Raw genomic sequence first — 20,638 nt, 5'->3', positions numbered from 1 at the left:
TGGCGGGTTCACTGAACAGGTATACAGTGGCGGGTTCACTGAACAGAACAGGTATACAGTGGCAGGTTCACTGAACACAACAGGTATGCAGTGGCGGGTTCACTGAACAGTACAGGTATACAGTGGCGGGTTCACAGAACAGGTATACAGTGGCAGGTTCACTAAACACAACAGGTATGCAGTGGCGGGTTCACTGAACAGTACAGGTATACAGTGGCGGGTTCACAGAACAGGTATGCAGTGGCAGGTTCACTGAACAGAACAGGTATGCAGTGGCGGGTTCACTGAACAGTACAGGTATACAGTGGCAGGTTCACAGAACAGGTATGCAGTGGCAGGTTCACTGAACAGAACAGGTATGCAGTGGCGGGTTCACTGAACAGTACAGGTATGCAGTGCCGGGTTCACTGAACAGTACAGGTATACAGTGGCGGGTTCACTGAACACAACAGGTATGCAGTGGCGGGTTCACTGAACAGAACCGGTATACAGTAGCGGCTCCACTGAACAGAACAGGTATGCAGTGGCGGGTTCACTGAACAGTACAGGTATACAGTGGCGGGTTCACTGAACAGAACAGGTATACAGTAGCGGGTCCACTGAACAGAACAGGTATGCAGTGGCGGGTTCACTGAACAGTACAGGTATACAGTGGCAGGTTCACAGAACAGGTATGCAGTGGCAGGTTCACTGAACAGAACAGGTATGCAGTGGCGGGTTCACTGAACAGGTATACAGTGGCGTGTTCACTGAACAGAACAGGTATACAGTGGCGGGTCCACTGAACAGAACAGGTATGCAGTGGCGGGTTCACAGAACAGGTATGCAGTGGCAGGTTCACTGAACACAACAGGTATGCAGTGGCGGGTTCACTGAACAGGTATACAGTGGCGGGTCCACTGAACAGAACAGGTATGCAGTGGCAGGTTCACTGAACACAACAGGTATGCAGTGGTGGGTTCACAGAACAGGTATGCAGTGGTGGGTTCACAGAACAGGTATGCAGTGGCAGGTTCACTGAACAGGTATGCAGTGGTGGGTTCACTGAACAGGTATGCAGTGGTGGGTTCACAGAACAGGTATGCAGTGTTGGGTTCACAGAACAGGTATGCAGTGGTGGGTTCACAGTACAGGTATGCAGTGGTGGGTTCACAGTACAGGTATGCAGTGGTGGGTTCACAGAACAGGTATGCAGTGTTGGGTTCACAGAACAGGTATGCAGTGGTGGGTTCACAGTACAGGTATGCAGTGGTGGGTTCACAGAACAGGTATGCAGTGGTGGGTTCACAGAACAGGTATGCAGCCAGGAACAAGCTAAGCCTAACTAATATTTCCCTATGAGAGACAGTCTGCAGCAGCTCGCCCTACTCTCACTAATGCAGGCACACGAGCGACCGTAATGGCCGCCGCTGCCTGCCTTATATAAGGGGGGGTGGGGCTCCAGGGGCTAGTGTAGCCTAATTGGCTACACTGGGCCTGCTGACTGTGATGTAGAGGGTCAAAGTTGACCCTCCATGGTGCATTATGGGGCGAACCGAACTTCCGCAAACGTTCGCCTGCGGGACGCGAACGCGAACCACGGAAGTTCGCATAAAACCGTTCGCAGGCGAACCGTTCGGCCCAACTCTATATATCAGTTTCCCTCAAAATTCAGGCAAACATTCCAAACTGCTGATTTATGACATTAATACAGTATATCCTATTAATATTAGTATAAATTAACTTGCAGATAACTGTTTCAAGGTATGAGGGTCATCCGAAATATAACAGCCATTTTCAATTAATCAATTGAATAAACATTTTATTTTATTTTAGACACACGGGCCCATATTCTATTAATTTTTCTCCTGAGATTCTCTAAGAAGATATTTTCAAACCTTGTCATCAATACAATACTTTTAAGGCTCCCACCAAGCAAGAAATTACTCAAAGTAAGTCCGATATTACCTTTTTACCTATATTTAGGACTTTTCCAATTGCAAAGTGCTGAAGAAATATTTTTTCGATAGGGTGAAATTGTCACCATATCTCCTTGGAGAAAACTAAGTAAAAAAACAAGTAGGATATGTCCCACTGTATCCTCTGATTTTTTCTTCAAATAATTACCACCTTTATTTAAGCATTTATTGTATATTTTACAAGGTTTACAGGTTTTCACACTCCTCACCTAAGGGTAGGGGGAAATGATGTGGGTGGAATTCTGCAGAATACATGGTTACTGGTGTTCTGCAGCTATGTGACAAGGGGTGAGACAGAAAGAGAAAGGTTAACCTGACAGAAGGAGGGGGGGGGGGCTTAATATTAATGCTGTTAAACAGCCATTGGCATTCTGCAGCAATGTGACAAGATGCATGGTGAGAAGAGGTTAACCTGACAGGTGCAAGTTAAATTGCACAAAAATAATACCTTGTATGGCTGATGAAAGCAAACGGCTGTTACTTTCTGAATGATCCTGGTATTTTGGCTTTCATGAGTATAAGGTATGGACTGAAAATTTGTGGAAGGGCTTGCGAGTTAGAACAGTAACAGACTATTTACTTCTATTTGTAGAAAGCCAAAATGAACCAAAATCCCCCTCCTACAGAAAAGTTATGCCAAATATACTTTTTTTCCTTCAAGGGCTCATTCACACTGGAGGCGCTTTTGGAGTTTTTTAAGCGCTGGCGATTTTTCCAAATTGCAATCTAGAGTGTATGTGCCTGCCTCTGGGATGAATAGGTTATAATGGGGAGTCCTGTCAGGGCTAGAGGTCCATCACTCCTCCTCGACAGTCCAAAGCAAAAAACGTTCCCAATAGGACTCAACCCTCCACAGATATGTATCCAATCTTTATTGCATTTCAATGACAGTAGTACAAGAGCATAACAACAGCATGACGTTTCGGTCGGAAACCCTTTCTCAAATGCTGAAGTTCCCTTCCTTTCCTTCCAACATATAAAGACAATAAAACAACATGCCCCCCTCTTAGGGGAACAAACCTTGAGGTTACTTAACCCTTACTAGGGGAGAGAGCAGCAATAAGGGTCATAAAAAGCATCCAAGACTAAAATCCTCGTTTAACCTGCCCGGTGACTGAGTCCCCAGCCTGTCCATCCAGCAAGCCTCACGCCTCAGGAGGGTATTTCTATGATCCCTCCCTTCCTGACATTGTACCACCTCTAATACCTGCCACCTAATCTGTGTCACCCTATGTCTCAATTCAATATTGCCCTGAAAGCACTTGGGCCCTTGGGCAATAATTCTCTATGAGAGAGTTCACATCTGAACAGTTCGTTTACGATCTGCTCAGAGAAGCGCTGCATGGACCATTTTTGAGGCGATTTGTCTCAATGGAAGGTATAGGAAAAACACAAAACGCTCACAAAAGCACTTTGTGATTGTGTTAGCGTTTTTAAGAATAAATACGTTGTATTTATTCTTTTGCGGATCAAAGAGTTCACTTCCTGACTGATGTCAGGAAGTGAAAAAACTGAATCGCTCTGCAAAAATGTTTACAAAACCGATTACCAAAACCACCGAACTCACAGAAATCGCCAGGAAGGGGAGAAAAAGCGTCAAAAAACGCCCAGCGCAAATGCAACTGTGATCGGAACGCAATGTGAACAAGGCCTAAAAGCGTATGGCAATGAAACTAACAACTTTAACCTTATTATAGGATTTATATGGACTATAATTTACCCAGGGCCTTATGGGAATGCATGGGGGGATGGGGTAGGCGGATTTGTGGATTTTTGTGTTTTCAGCATAGGGAAATATATTCTCTGCTAAACCTAAACATTGCTTGCTGTAGTTTTATTCTACTGTGAAGAAAACACAGACTTGTGAACAGTATCATTAAATGATAAGGACATTAATGTGATTCCTGTACATTCACAGCTCATGAAGGAATCCAGCATAAGTATGAACAGGCCCTAAAGCGTGTAAGACGTATATATATCGACTGTCATCTTTATTGCTGTTTAGAAATGCTGATTACTCAGCTGTCATACTGATCTTTTGGCTTCAGAAGTTCCCCATTTACACAGCCTGAACAAGCCAGCAGCCAGTGACGTCAGAGTCATCAGAATGAATGTACACTTGATCTGGGTTAGTGACTGTGAAGATCTTCCAGCAGAGGATCAGCACAACAACCAGGCAAGCAGCATTTTAATAGGAGGACCACAATGGCACACTCTATATTACTCTTACTTCAGGTTTTGTTTAAAATCCAGTAATTCTGTGAAGTGTTAATGAACCTACAGTCAGCTGCAGCAATCAATTATATTTCATTTTATTCAAGTCAGATCAGGGAAAGATGAATTCTCATAGGTTGCTTGGTGCTATTACCCTTTGCCCTATGTCTATTATAGTAATGCAGAAGGTTTATTTAATGTTCAGTGTGACAGAGCAAGCAATCACCTTAATAAATCCCACGTCTCTTCTCCATATTTTTCAATCACCAGCGACTTCAAGCAGGTATTAATGAATCCATACTGGAAAGGAACACAGTGCATTTATAAAAGAGGCCAATGTATCAATACCAAGCATGCATTGATGTACACAGTAGAATACATGATAAAATGTGTTATAATAAATCAGTAAACTGATATGTTTGACTTTGAACAACCTGAATTTAAAGAAACCTTACAGACATATATGTAAAAAGAGAACTGAGAGCCCAATATAGTGTAGTAAGTATTGACAATTGGGTAAATGAAACGAGTATAATATATACTCACAAACCAGGGTTACCTCCAAGTTACCACTGTACAGGCAGGTGAGCAGATTAGCCTGTCCTCACTCAGGATTAAGAAGTTGCTCTCTGTAGACAGGAGAAAGAGAGGGTCGGACTGGGACACGGGGGGCCCACCAAAGAAATTTCAACCTGGGGACCACACATTCCATGATTGCAGTGAAAGAAGGGGTATGACCATGCACCGGAAGGTGGCCGTGGTCATGATGTATTATGGACAGGATCAAATGTACATGATCTTAGCAGCATTGTAATTCAGAGACACTACTGCCCAGCAAAACTTTGCATAGAGTCCCCTCCTTCAATATAAAGTAATGTCCTACTATGCAGAGGTTGCGACCGCAGAGGTTGCAAAGTATGTGACTGCATCGGGACCTTGGGCCAAAGGGGCCCTGAAGGGCCCTCCCTCAACTACAGTATTACCTCTCTGTTGGTCCTGTGCTCAAAATAATCACTTCTATAGATACTTTGAACAGTGGTATTCATTAACAAGCTATTTCCTATCCCCTTCTTGCACCTCGGACACTGTAGTTGCTATTGGCAGGATTTGGTGCGTCATATCAATTGTTATGTATAGAGTGCTTGGGGGGCCCCAATGTAAAATTTGCATTGAGGCCTACAACTCCTTAGCTACGCCACTGCTCTCAGCATGAGTGATTACAGCACTGAGAAGAGAAATTTTGTGCTGCAGGCAGCAATTGGAGCTCTGTCAGACAAGAAGGGAGGGCCCACCAGAGACCAGGAGGCGAGGCCCACCGAGGGAAAAAACTGTACTACTGTGGCCCAGTCCGACCCTGGGTATCCCCCTCTACCAGGGGCTCATATTAATTATAACGTAATGATGAACAGAGGCGCCAACAGGATAATATCAATTCTTACAACTTTTTAAAATTGCTTGGGAGGCAGTGGTGGACTTACCCCCCGCAAGCAGACACAAAAACTGTGTATTCAAAACAATCAAATTTATTGATACACTCCAGGGGTTTTCGCAACGTGTTTCGCAGGTATATTCCCGCTTCCTCAGGCAATAAAAAATAGGAGTACACACAGTACAGTCTCAAGGTCACGATAAGCGCCTCTGTTACAGACATATTGTTTTATAATACAGGCTTTTATGTTTTTGGGGTTAGTTATTTTTGGTTAACCAAATGAAACAATAAAAAAACAATGTCCCAGGCCTACTTCTGCTTACAGTGCTAACATATCTGTCTAGAAAGTTTGCAGCATGAATATCTAATTCTTAACTGAGTATGATCTAATAGTCATGCTTTCATACTCTATAGCAATTCTCCATCTATTTTGTGTCTCTCAGTGGCATAGCTAAGTAGCTAGGGGCCCCAGTGCAAGTTTTACAATGGGCTCCTCTAAAGCAATTTATATGAAGCACCAAAATCTGCCAAAAACAGCTGCAGTGACAGAGAGCTGTAAGCAGGAGGAGTAGAACAGTTTGCTAATGATTCCCACTATTCAAAGCACATATAAAGGTGATCATTACCAGCATAGAACCAATGAAGAGCTAACACAGCAGTTGAAGGAAGGCCCTTCATGGGCCCCTCTGATCCAGGGGCCCCGGTGCAGTTGCTGCCTCTGCATCACCTATTGCTATGCCACTGTTTATTCTTTCATTACAGAAAGTGTAATCACACAAGAACAGTGTGGGAGCTTTATTTTTAATTCAATGATTTATATATCTACTATGATATGCATGGAATTATATTCTGCCTTAGAGATGATAAATGAGATGCAGTTGTTGTTGCAATCTGTATCCAGCTTAGAATTCAACCAATCACATGCAGTTTCTGATTATTTGGATTGGCCCAAATCCAAGCTACAGATTGCAAAAATATTGCATCGTCTTAGAAAAATAGCCTCTCATCACTACTCTGTCTGTTTGAAAACTTTTTCACCACTTCACTGTAAAGGAAGGAGCTGGTCATTCCAAGGCTTACAATCGGGCTTCAAGTTCATCCTCCTCTCATAGCTTATGAGATACCGTAGTATAGAAAGAACAAGGGTTATCTGTATTCATATCAGCAGCAACACAACTCTCTCCAACCGTGGCCATGACGACACCAATCTGCCATGTTCCGCCAACATAATGGTCCACACAGCACTAAGTCATTATATCCATACTGTGTAAACATTCCAACCAATGCATGGCTGGCTCTTGACAGTATAAAGAACTTTGAATTTGGAAGCAATATTTATTTATTTTGGAAGCAATATTTAGACAGTTTTCATATGTCTATCCTGGCTTTTTAAGCTTAGGGCAGTTAATGTTCAAATATTGGTTGTTACCAACATGGAAATGTAGACTCAGAAAATGCTATGTATGTATCAGTCCTTACTACTGTCTGCAAATACAGACTGCAAACACTCTGCAGACAGCTGTAAATAGAGCTACGTGTATAGACAGCTTTGTCTATAGTTCTCCAGTGACATCAAGGAACACGTACATATATGTCTCTGGCACAATGGATGCTGCCAACCCAACACAGACATGGAGGTACAAGGCACATAATGATGAAAAATTGTGAGTCCTTTAGGACTTCATTCGGGTGAATCTTTGCAGGAGCCACTTATTGGGTTTTTTGAAGCTTTGATGAGCCACCAAACGATGCGGATGAAAGAAAAGAATGAACCTGCATCTATGTGGATTTAGCCGAAGGGCGCATGCGTTTGTTCTCCTAGAATTCCCTCCCACCACTTACATAAGACATGGAAAAGGACCAGTCTAAAGTACCAACATTGGATGGTAGCTGAACATGAAGGTGCAGTCCAGCTAAACACATATTTTCCAACAAAAGATCTTTCCATTGGTATGCACATTCAGATTGGCTGAGAGTACATGTTCATGCCTATGGGAAAAAGAGAGGATAAAAAGGCAATGGTGCCATTGTTTTATTAAAGTTAACCAGGAAAAGCTAAGATTGCTAAATGATTTTCAACCAAGTAGTGTAGGCCCAGTAGGGATTCCCTAAACAGACATAAGATCATCTTCTGATCTGATGTAAACCAATATTCAAGGATGATCTGATGTGTGTGGGCACCTAAAGGAGTGGAATTTCATAATCTACTGTTTATAAGCCTAAATACACTGTGCTTCATTGCATATGAATACTTCGGATCTTTTAACTGAGCATGAAAAAATGAGCAGAACAAAATGCACATAATGTACATAATTTCATGCTCCTACAAGAAACACACTCATGAAAGAATAGCTGTATTGCATTGCACTATTATTCTATACATCATTCTCCCTGTGCTGCAACATATAGCAACAGATTTGTCAGAAGAAAAAGACTTGTAATTCCACACATGGACCTGATGGTACCAGATGCATAATATGTATGGAATTATGTGAGGTTACTGGTATATATAACAATAAAAAACAATAAACAACTATTTCATTTTCAAAAGACAGTAGACCTAAAACTGATATGTCATTGGGGGGTTGATGGTGAAGAGCATAACCACCTTCTGACTTCTTATACCTCTTGGCAATTGTATTAGTTACCCAATTCTTGGCTCTAGCCTGCACAGTGCCATGTCTAACTTCTCCTGCTGTGCTTCCCATAATGTAAAATAAAATTCCAGCGGGGAGAATAAGACCACTTTGTAAGGAATGCAGCAGGTAGGTGGAGCTGGGAACTCTACAACATTCTCCCTAAAACATTTTAAAAGCTGGAGTTGGATGTTACTCATTGGGGTCTACCTAGATTTGAAATATCAGTTTTTTGTGGACTGACCCTTTAAGTTAACAGATCAGCCAGACTAAGAAATTCCCAGCATGCTTTCCCAACAAAGCTCCCACTGAACTACACTGTGGAGATATGATCTGCATATGATATATGTCCAGGTCTTAATGAACTAGTACATTGGCGTATGGGTGACATTATTAGCAAATATGTATGCTAGTGGAAAAAAAACTTACCATTTTGATGGTCTGATTTCACAAATTACAAAGCGTAGGATTCCAAATGACAGATCCTTTCAGTTAAACAAATCTTGGGATCCTTGGTGCAATAAAGTTATTGTCAGACACACTGAATAGGATGCCCATTGGAACTGTTGCAAAGATCCTCTGACTCGCTAGGCTTGTGCTTGTTTTCATAATCCGGGTAACAGTGAGGCACGATTTGGAATCCCCTCACATGAGCAGCTTGAGTGTATTGTTAAATGGAATGCTTTGTCTTGCTGACTTAAACTTCAACAATATGGTAACATCCCAGAGCTGTTTCAGATGCAGTCGCAATGCAATCCACTAGGTAACTGGGGGTTAAGACGCTAAATTGTAAAAATCCAATCTCTAGCTGATATTTTATTTGAGTGACCTTCCAGCTGATTGGCTTCGGTTGTGCAGCGCTGCTCAAGGTAAATGCAGTCAGTCAATCCCAGTGGCTGCTTGTTCTCCTAGTGCTGGGGTGCTGTCCACCGCGTATGGTGCTGAAATGCAGTCAGTGGATCCCAGTAGCTCCTTGTGCTCCTAGTGCTGGGCTGCTGTCCACCGCTTATGGTGCTGAAATGCAATCAGTCAATCCCAGTAGCTCCTTGTGCTGGTTTTCCTCAGTTAGTGCTGGGCTGCTGTCCACCGCGTATGGTGCTGAAATGGTTCCACTCTGAACGGCTGCTGACCAGTATGTGCAGACACAGCCGGATCCAGCGCCTGTACGGATGAAATATCTCCTTCATGGTCCTGCTCTCCTGATTCATTTCCAAGCCATTATGCAAGTCACAGTCTGCTGGACTGCTTTTGACACACGAATAATGTATTCTTCTCCCGAGTCTCCTTTCACTGGCAAGTGTAATCACATACACTAATAATAATGCATTCCTACGATCGACAGCAGCAAGAATGCCATAATAATTGCGATACACCCCCAAGCCTATAGCTATGCAGGGTAGTGTAGATATGTGAAGTGATTGCTAGTTATCAGACAGAATGCAGCGTGCTAAGACAAACATTCATATGGGGTCATGCTGCATCCTACAATGCTGTTTAACACGCATGACATTGAGGGATGGAGACAAAAATAGGGAACGTGTTGCTTTCCAGATGGCAGTGGTACTAAAAGTGTCAGAGGGTCTTGCCAGTCTAAGTACGTGAATAGGACACACGTTTCCCACCTATCACTACCCCTTCTTCATAAATCCACAATCCTCACTCGCTGCAATGCCATTTAAAGGCATAATCAGTGATTTCAAATAAACAGAAGTGCATGCATAAATTAACTGTTTAAGGGGGAAGTATGCCAAATGAGAAAACCTCCTTATAGCCAGAATAGTTATACTGTGCCAGCAAAATCTATTTATGCATAAGATTATATTCAAGAACTATCCATTGCAAGAAAACAATATACACAGTGGCTTTCTGTGCAGTGCAAACACTTACAATTCTTAGAAATTAAAAAAAAAAAACAATATCACCAACTGTCATGCAAATTGCAACAATGCAAAATCACTTCACGCGTACATTTCCTAAATGTCTGTTCCTGCGTTATGCAAATACTAATTCCATACACTCTACCAACCAGCTGATCACAGTGATGTGCTTGCTTCATTAGTCTCTATCCATATTGCCAACAGTGGTGGCACTACACTGGGGCACTGCCACCTCCCCTATGAATCACTGTGCCCCCTGAGAGCCCCCCAGCTCAGTAACATGCTGTTAACTGTTTCCAGGCTCCAGGAGTGTACACTGAACAGGATAGGGTCTGTAAAAACTCTACATGTCAGCCTGAACCAAGGGTCCTATCTATTTGCCATAAATACCTCATAATCCTTGCAAGATCCCCTGTACTTAATGTATCTGGGTGACACTTATATAATTAATTGTATGTTCTAACATTGTCAGTCAACAGGAATAGAGTCTGAAGAAGGCTTACTAGCTGTTTTTCTTTTAAATTAGCCAACAAATGGAATTATCCTGATGCAACACTCCCTGCTTGTAAGAGACAAGTTCTTGCCTGCAGCAATGCTTAGCTACTAAGATAAGGAATTACACACACAGAAACAGTGTTTCTCTCCCTCCTGCCTCTTCCCCTCCCTGCTTGTAGAGTAATAAGACACAGCCTCAGATCTGTAATGATTTGGCTGTGATCTGTCCACACAGGAACAGCTTGCTTGCAAGTAATGATTAAAGCACACAGGAATTTTCCTAGTAGGCCTCGCCCCTTTAACTTTAAATGGACCCTCCCAGGCCCTGCACCGAGCAGCAGGCGAGGAGGGGGTAGCAGAGCAGGAAAGGGGGGGGCTTGGGCACACAGCAGTGGGGAGGGGGCCCAACTCCCCCTCCCTCACCTGGAGTCCCCCTTTCCGCATTACCCCCTCCAGAATTTTGCACAATGTCAGAGGCCGGGCAGGGAACTACTTACTTCTCCGGGGTTCCAGGCGCTGGCGATCTGCGTCACTGTGCGTCACTTGTCTTCCGTCTCCAATGTCTCTCACTGTACTGTTTGATTAGCAGAAGTACAGTGAGCAGCATTGGAGACAAAAGATACGTGACACACAGAGAATCTGCGGCAGAACATCAGCGTCTGGATCCAGGATGAGATGAGTCGTTCCCCTCCCGCTGCCACCAGCCCACCACTGCAATAAAAACTGGAGGGAGAGCGCAGAAGGAGGGGAGCTGTTGGGGCCCCTCTCCACCGCTGTATTCCAGCAAGCTCTCCCTTCCAGGCTATTGGGGACACCTATAGCTAACTATAGGGACACCTAAAGCTACCTATACTGGGACACCCATAGCCAACTATTTATACTGGGGACACCTATACCTACCTATACTGGGGACACCTGTAGCTAACTACCTATACTGGGGACACCTATAACTACCAATACTGGGGACACATATAGCTAACTACCTATACTGGGGACACCTAAAGCTAACTACCTATACTGGAGACACCTATAACTACCTATACTGGGACACCTATAGCTAACTACCTATGCTGGGGGAACCTATAGCTAATTACCTATACTGGGGACACCTATAACTAACTACTGGTGACACCTTTAGCTAACTACGTAAACTGGGGACACCTATAACTACCTATACTGGGGACACCTATAGCTGAATACCTATACTGGGGACACCTATAATTTGCTACCTATACTGGGGACACCTATAGATAGGCTCTAGGCCCTTCATATGACACTTGCCTCAGGCCGTGTATGCTTTAAGCCTGCCCAGCATTGCAGGCAGTAGCACATGTGGCTACTTAATTCTATTTTCTGGGGAACATGGCTACTTAATGTATGTATACCTGGCCCATTTGGTTACTAAATTATTTTATTTTGGCTATTTTTTTTTGTTTACTGTAAGGCACCTGGCTACTTAATTATTTTATCTGGAGGTGTGTGACTACTCAATATTTTTATCAAGCCGCATTTGACTACTTGATGAATTATCATGAGGCATGTTACTACTTGATTATTTTATCTAAAGTTTATTTTGTCAGACCCACTCTTTGTGAATAACATCGCTACTTATTTTGTGCATGTGACCCATCATGGCCACGCCCATGTGCTCCAGTGCAACTGGAACTGGAACATGGGCGTGGCCACTGGAATGCGCACCACATGTAGCCATCTCCCTGTTATAGACTGAGCTCACAATCTATTCCCTACTATAGTCTAATGTCCTATCATATATATATATATATATATATATATATATATATATATATATCACTGACATCTACGCAAAATTTCTAGAGTACATGCGTATGTGAGCCAAAATTGGGGTTGGGGGAGGGGAAACTTCCTGGTGGGAACTTAGTGTCCAAGCCCGACCCTGGAAGTGCAGCAAGGTGAAATCTGTCAGACTAACGCGAGGCATGCTGAGTGTTACCAGACGATTCATACATTTATAGTGGCGGAGAAGCATACTTTGTAATGTTCTGTATGCTTCATTGTGTGCATCACATCAAACATGGAATGCATAATACAAAGTTCCCCCCCATTGGGTTGCAATCCTATTTTTTCTGGATGTGAAATGCAACAACCAGTGTTCAAGTAGCCTTAATCGCTTCACTGACTGTACTCTTTCCCAAATGTAAGGGCCCTTTCACACTAGGGGCTTGATTCACTGAACCGTGATAACTCATATCATGGCCATTTTCGTGTGCATTTTCGTGTATGAATGTGATTGCGAATTTGCACTAGCAATTGTGAATTTTCGCGTGAAATCGATCATATTCTTGTGCAAAAGTTCGCAAATGCACATGGAAATTCACGACACGTTCCCTAAGTCCTTTGCATCACAATGGACAATGGCCTCAATTCACTAAGCTTATCTCCTGTCTTTAATAACGTTTCTATAGTTATCACCATGGTGATGAGGCATGTAGCATTCAGGAAACATTTTTCCTCAGGCAAACATAAAGTTAACTCTTCTGACTTTAAGGTAACTCTTCAATCCTTAAAATAACTCCAGAATTCTAAAATTAAAGACAGGCTGTTAATTAACTGCTTGTGAAAATAACTACAGAGGAGGTAACTTAACTAAAGAGGAGGTAACTTAAGGAATGAAGAGAAAAGATAACTCTCTCACTGTGTGGTGGCAAGTTTTCTCTTGCCAATGGTCTCAATTCACTAAGATCTAACTAATTCTCACTAATTCACTAAGATCATGCTGGAGATAATAAGGCAAGAGAAAACTTACCTCCACACAGTGAGAGAGTTATCTTATCTCCCCATTCCTTAAGTTACCTCATCTGTAGTTATTATGCAGAATTCTGGAGTTATTTTAAGGATTGAAGAGTTAACTTTAGAGATCTCACCTTAATTTAAAGACAGTAGAGTTAAGTTTAGGTTTGCCTGTGGTAAAATGTTTCCTGAATACTACATGCCTTATCACCGTGGTGATAACTCTAGAAATGTTATTAAAGACAGGAGATAAGCTTAGTGAATTGAGGCCAATATCATTGCATCATAACACAACTTTTTGGCAGCATTACAATAGTATTCCAATGCACCCTGCACAGTGTTCAACTGCCCTTATAGTCCTCCACCAGTTCCCTCTGTCTCTGCTGCTGCATGGCCGTATGCTGACCCTCCACCTGTTCCAGCAATCCTCAATCTGTGCAGGTTCATCTTGTGTTTCTGGGGACACCTAGTGTACTGGAAGGGCAAACAGAATAGTGCAGACTGCACCCAAGTTTGAATACTGGTACTGTATTGTAATTTTTTTTATATTGTTGCAGTTTGAATCATGGTTGGTGATTTTTTTGAATTCTGGAGTATTTTAAGTGTTTGTACTGTGTGTCTTTAGCAATGTTTGAAGAGGGGACAGTGGTCCCACCATGAGACTTTCGGCAGCAGGTTAATCATTCTGGCATTTCATCTGAACTATACACAATTTACACAAACAATAGTTAGAGTTACACAGTCTGCTTTTGCTCAGTGTACTAGAATCATTTCTATGTACACATTCTCTGGTAACGCACAGCAAGCCTTGGGTTAGTCTGGCATATTTCACTGTACTGCACTGCTAACACACCAATGTGAGCATGCACTTACAATATAATATGGAGTTGGGAAGGAATTTTTTCACTTTTGGCGCTAATTGGAACAAGCCTTGTAAGGGTTTTTTCGCCTTCCTCTGGATCAACAGGGATATGTGAGGGAGCAGGCTGGTGTTGTAATTTTCTGGTTGAACTTGGTGGACATATGTTTTTTTTCAACCCAAATAACTATGTAACTATGCAAGCAAATATATTGGTTTAAGGGAGGTGGATTTGGGGCTAGTGGTCGGCTATCAGGTAGTCTAAACGCCTGCACCAAAATATCAGTAAGGAGCAATAAATCACCACTAAAAATAGTAACACATAGCTGAGATGACAGTCATGTAGCTAACCGGCGCCAATCACCAGCTAAATCTAAACCTGCACCTTCCAAAGACTGCTTTGGTCTGTTTAACCATTAGCAATGCAGCTTGGAATGATACAGTACTCTGAACTCAGTGGTTGATAAGTTATGCTGTTTCCATTTATGTAGTGTCTTCCATGCTGTGGGTCATACCACCATTATTGATTACCCAATTCTGGATGTCTCTGCAAAACCTCAGTGTAGAAATATGCTGAAGCGGACCCAAATCAAACATTTTTTTAATTCACAATATTTAGTTGCACCACTCTGACACATACAAAGATAAATAAACACTCCTTCAAGTCTATGAGCATTTCAGTGCATACATTTCACCCTTCTCTTTTCATTACTAGGGTTATACAGGTGGCAGCCATGAGCAATTCCTCCTTTGCTGGAGACCATCTACTAAACCAGTTTGCCGGATTCTGTCCCGGCAATATGAAAGGAAGGGAGTGGTTCCTCCAGTAAATGTAAAATATTTTATATTTGTCATCATGCAGCCGGAAAAAGGCTGCTATTTAATATTATAATTTAGAAAATAGATTTTATTTCTGAAATCTTGTATTTTTAATTCGGGTCCACTTAAGTTAAAATGCATTGGCTGAAGCAGCCCAGCAACAGGAGAAAATGGTATAGCTGTTAGCAGGCCCCTTTAGTGACCAGGCCCCACATCCAGTTGATAGACATTTGATGAAACAGACCAGAATAATTTGGTACAGGTGATCTCTGTGTCCCACTTCAAAAGCAGCAAGCAAAATTGGCACTGGTGGTAGCAAGACCATTGGAGGCCAGTTTCCCCTTAAATTATTGTAAATACTTTACATAAATCAGTCCAGAAGTCTACATTTTTATTCAATTTATGCCTCCCTGTAAAACATAACATCAGTTTAAATGATTAACAATTCTCTTAAATACCCTATTTTGAAAAAAAAATCTGCATCCTCCTCCTAGCCAAGTGCTGCCTTCTGGAAGAGGAGACATGACCAAGCTACTGCTCACCACCCCTCCAAATCAGAATGTGGAGAGGGCGTGGCCAATCTGCCACTCAACCCCACTCCCATAGAGTCCAACAGAGGGAGTATAGCAACCAGTTGGGTGGGGAGGAGTTTGGATGGCAGATTCTCAAGGTCTGCAAACAAGACCATGCCTATCATTTTAACAGAGTTCACAACATAGATCAATTGAAAACTGTTGGTATGGGGAGGTCCTCCAGACCATCTAGATATGTTTTTGCACTACATTTATGATAACCAGCTTTATTTGGTTTTTACCAAGAATGTGCATCCTACGAGCATAGACTACCTGGATCTAAGAACAGCCTATCCACTCGTACATTTCAAAAACAAATTGCGTGCAACTCAATCCTGTTAGTTAAATTATGCTATCCCTCTGCTCACCTGAAGAGAGGCGCTCATGCTTGCTACACAGCCATAGCAGTTAAGGCACCTGTTTTTTCATTGACCTGAGGAAGCGGGCAAGTGCCCACAAAACGCGTCGTCAGTTTTATGTGCTTGAATAAAATACCTTTTTTCAATAAACTAGTCCAAATTCTTCAAGAGAGGTAATATTCCCTCTCTGTTTATACGATTAACAGCTGATTAGCCTATCTTTAATGCACTGGGAGCCTCCACCCCTGTTTTAAGTGTCTTGTCATACCTCTTTTAGAGGTGATAGTTTTTTAGTTGTCCTGAAGAACTTCCGGACTGCCACCACCAAGTTCCTGTCACAGACCTGGAAAACCGAGTGGGAACGGTTAATTTCCCGCCTGCTCTGACGGTGGTTGCAAGGATTTGCAACCCACCTTTGTGAGTATATACATCCTTAGCAATTTGCATTTCTGAATCTTACACGATTCTGCACCATTGGGCTCCTGGTCTCCTTTTGTCTTTTAGATGAACCTGGGGTTGTTACAATCACAGGAAACATCGACATAAGCTATCCATCCCACTATAAGACCAGTATGGCAACATTTATAAAAAATAAAACTAAAAATTATAGATACTGAAGAGAAAGCTACAATCAGGAATGGTAAAGGGTTAACAATTAGTTATAAAAAAAACACATTATGCTGTTTATACAGCCATGACAGACTCCATCTGACGGGTCTTACTGACGGTTTATGGGAGGCTTTATTGCGGACTGTGGGGGAGCAACAAATCATCATTATGAAGCAAAAAAACATTCCCCACTCCTAGACCTGATAAACCTTGGAGCTTCCCAACAGCATTTTCAGCTAGTAGTAAAACTGTCACCTTATTTTCTGGAGCTACGCAGAGACTTTTTAGATCAAGGGCCCGTCCCCCGTTTACACAGGCACATCAGTGGACAGCCTCTGCTCATAGCAGAACAGCTGATGAGTCTCTTCAATTTCGCACAGTGACCGGCTGAAAATCAGGTGACAGTTTTACTACTAGCTGAAAATGCTGTTGGGACACTCCAAGATTTATCAGCACTAGCAGGACTAGCAGGTTCTAGAACCAGCTAGAACCAGCAGGGCCCCCAATACCCCACGCCCAGCCCTCCCCCGAAAATGCTGAGTCAGGATTGAGCCCACTTCCGCCGAGCGCAAGCGAGGCTGAGGCCAGGCGTTTTCTGGCCTCACTCAACCCTAGAAAAGCCTCTGGCCCGGATGGTGTGTCACCAGCATGCCTAAAATCTTGCTTGCAGCAGTTAGCCCCTGTCCTCTCCTGCGTTACCCTGACTAGACCCGTTCCAGTTTGCGTACAGAGCAAACAGGTCCACTGACGATGCTATCAACATCTGCCTAGAGCTTATCAGTGATCACCTGGACAAACCTGACGCATACGCCAGAATCCTCCTACTCGACTTCAGCACGGCGTTTAATACAATCTGCCTTCGAGTCCTCCAGAACAACCTGGAGGCACTTGACGTCCACTCGACCCTATGTCACTGGATCACGGACTTCCTAACCAACAGATCACAAGTCGTCAAGCTGGGCAAGATCTCCTCCCAAGCAAGGTCTACCAACACAGGTGCCCCACAGGGCTGCGTCCTGTCCCCAATTCTGTTTTCCCTCTACACCAACAACTGCAGATCCACAGCAGACTCGGTCAAGGTCCTCAAATTCGCTGACGACACCACCATCATTGGTCTTGTGACCAAAAATGATGAGCATGACTGTCGTCAACAAGTCGACAGCATTTGCCAATCGTGCAAGGAAAACAGGCTGGTCCTCAACACAGCCAAAACCGTTGAGATGGTTATTGACTTCAGGAAGCAGGCCCCCACCCCACCCCCAATCTTCATTGATAGCACTGAGGTTGAAAAGGTATCTAGTGTCCGCCTCTTTGGAACTTAGATCTTCAGTGACCTGTGCTTGAAGCAAGCACCACACAGAGGAAGGCCCAACAAAGACTCTTCTTCCTTCGCCAACTGAGTAATTCGGGATGGCACAGGAGCTTATGTCAAACTTTCACTCTGCCACTATAGAATCCATCATCTGCACCTCTTTTATGGTGTGGTATGCTGGATCCTCAAACAGGGACAAATACAAGCTTTAGAGGGTCATCAGGTCGACAGAGAGAATCATTGGCAAACCACTCCCTTCGCTTGACCTCCTCTACAACTCCAGACTTCGTTCTAGAGCACAAAGGATTGCAAATGACCGCTCACACCCAGGCCACCGCTACTTTAATGTGCTCCCACCCATCAGAAGGCTACGAACCATTTTCACCAAGACAGCTAGGCATATGAACTCCTTCTTCCCTGCTGCTGTTAAACTCTTGAATTCCATTCGCTGGCTCCCTCCCTCAGGCCTGTAGTCAGATCATATGTTTCCAACGGTATGGGAGATAGGTCATCTACTGGTTGTGTTTTTGATTTCCCGCAACCATTGTCCCACTTAGTGCCTTACTTTGCTAAAGCTACACCTATTACTGTACTATTGTTTTTCACTGTAATGCGTCATTTATCCACTGTTTTTGGTTGTTAGATGTCATGGTTGCTTGTGTCTTTGTTGTTGCCTTTTTTGTTGCTGAGCTCTCTGTCTGTGCCCAACCCAATTCCGGGCATGACTCAGTCATGCTTGGCGAAATAAACTTGATTCTGATTCTGAGAGGGGAATATTTTTTCTTCATAAGGATGATTTGTTGCACCCCCACACAGGGATGCTCAAATTCGGCTTCGGGAGATATCCGGATTTTTGCTATCCGGATATCTCCCAGTAATGCTGTGCGGGCTGGGCGGGGGCGTCAAGCTTACCTCTCTGACGTCTTCTTCGGTCGTCCCTCAGCGCCTCCCACGATGCGCTCCAAGCGGCGGTCACCTGATTACAAACACTTCCTCCTTCCGGGTTGAAGGAGGAAGTGTTTGTAATCACGTGACGCGCATGGAGCGCATCGTGGGAGGCGCCGAGGGACGACCGAAGAAGACGTCAGAGAGGTAAGCTTGACCCCCCCGCCCAGCCCGCACAGCATTACTGGGAGATATCCGGATAGCAAAAATCCGGATATCTCCCGAAGCCGAATTTGAGCATCCCTACCCCCACAGCCTGCAGTAAAGCCTCCCATAAGCAGTCGGTAAGACCCGTCAGATGCAGACTGTCACGGCTGTGTAAATGGCAGCATTACTTTTTTTAACTAATTATTAACCCTTTACCATTCCTGCTAGTAGCTTTCACTTCAGTATCAATAATTTGTAGTTTCATTTTTTATAAATTTCGCTTTAGTGGTCCTTTAAAATCAGGAGGTTCTGTGCTTTCTTTTGGGCGGGTGGGATGGGTCCCTCCACCTATAAAGATACCACCCCCACTTCAGGTTTCCTGCAACTATCACTAAGTGCATATTGTAGGCCCCACATGTGTCAGTTGAACCTGTGGATGATTTTTGTTCTTGTGGATGCCTGTTCATCAACAATAATGTACTATGCCTCAGAGAGGTTTGTGGATCATCTCTTCTCCTCTGCTGTTTTGTTAAACATGAAGGTATCCAGAGGCATTTGTAAACATTTAAAGCTACCTTATTTGTGTGAAAAGTAGGGAAGTGCAAGTGAACAATAAAAAGTAATAAAAAGTAGACTGGAAAAGGGCTCTAACTCTTCTTCTTCTACACAGCAGATCAGCCCATATTAACAACCTTCTTCACTAGTCTACTTTTTCTTTTTTTTTTTTTTTACATTGATTTTATTGATCACTTTAAAGCTAAATACAAATGAAGAAGAATTACATTGAGTAATCAATAAATGTTTGAACTTAAGAAAAGATCTCATCAGCTAACAAGGAAAAATAAATCAATAAATGGCAGACCAATGTAACTTAATCATCCTAGTAATGGGTAATAACACAGTGTCAAAATATCCCAGAGATGGCTGTGAAGTTGCTATTGAGCTTAATTATCTCTGATGGATTTTGAGTTGAAGGTGTGCAGGGAAAATGAGTGAAAGGAGAAGGGCCAGCGTAATTCCAAATCAAATTATCCAATATGATGAGACCCTAGCCCCTAATCCCCTGTCTATGCTGGTACTCTTATTTACTAACTCAATCAGATAATAGGTTCACTCCTGCAGTCCTGGAGGTATTCAGCAATTATCGGTCTGACACCATTATGGTGAAGTTATATGGTTATATGTCTTGCTTAAGGTGACAGATCTACTAAATGCCCATGGCACTTTACCTATCTTAAATCTCTAGTTAAAAAAAAAAACCTATTTCCTACTTTCTAATTGCATTTGGCTATTCACAACAATGTTGCAAAATCAATTGTTTCTCTAATAAAATAAATATGAATGGCAAGCTGGCAGCACTAGCACCTTGCTAGTACTGTACCTTGCAGTCACATCAGGGGCTTAACTAAAAATCATGGTCCCCCCAATGTTTACACCCTTTCCCTCATGTATCCTTGGTGATCCTCACAGTCTGAGGGCCCATATTCCAAGGGTCATATAACAAAGGCCGACTTCATAATGTTCACATGCATAACGAGTTTAGCCACAAACACCTGATCAGCCCTGTAGTTATGCCTCTGAGTCACATGGTTAACATCATGGGGTTGTGGGGTCAACTCAGATCACTGTTGCACCCAA

The 20,638-nt window shown here is 43.1% G+C and overlaps 1 protein-coding gene across 1 annotated transcript in view; it reads right to left on the bottom strand.

Moving 5' to 3' along the window:
- The window catches only part of LOC137570555 (guanylate cyclase soluble subunit beta-2-like), a 95,399-nt gene extending 86,650 nt beyond the window's left edge, over positions 1–8,749 (bottom strand). The window contains exons 1-2 of the mRNA XM_068279251.1: positions 8,667–8,749; positions 4,399–4,472 (exon numbers count right to left, since the gene is read on the bottom strand). Coding sequence (XP_068135352.1) covers positions 4,399–4,472; positions 8,667–8,669 — 77 coding nt within the window. The 5' untranslated portion in view covers positions 8,670–8,749. The remainder of the gene's footprint in view (positions 1–4,398; positions 4,473–8,666) is intronic.
- Between the last annotated feature and the right edge of the window lie 11,889 nt (positions 8,750–20,638).

This window comes from Hyperolius riggenbachi, chromosome 4, assembly GCF_040937935.1.
Source record: "Hyperolius riggenbachi isolate aHypRig1 chromosome 4, aHypRig1.pri, whole genome shotgun sequence".
Lineage (NCBI taxonomy): Eukaryota > Metazoa > Chordata > Amphibia > Anura > Hyperoliidae > Hyperolius > Hyperolius riggenbachi.
The sequence above is the reverse complement of the archived record's forward strand: the minus strand, read 5'-3'. Positions and strand labels throughout refer to the sequence as shown.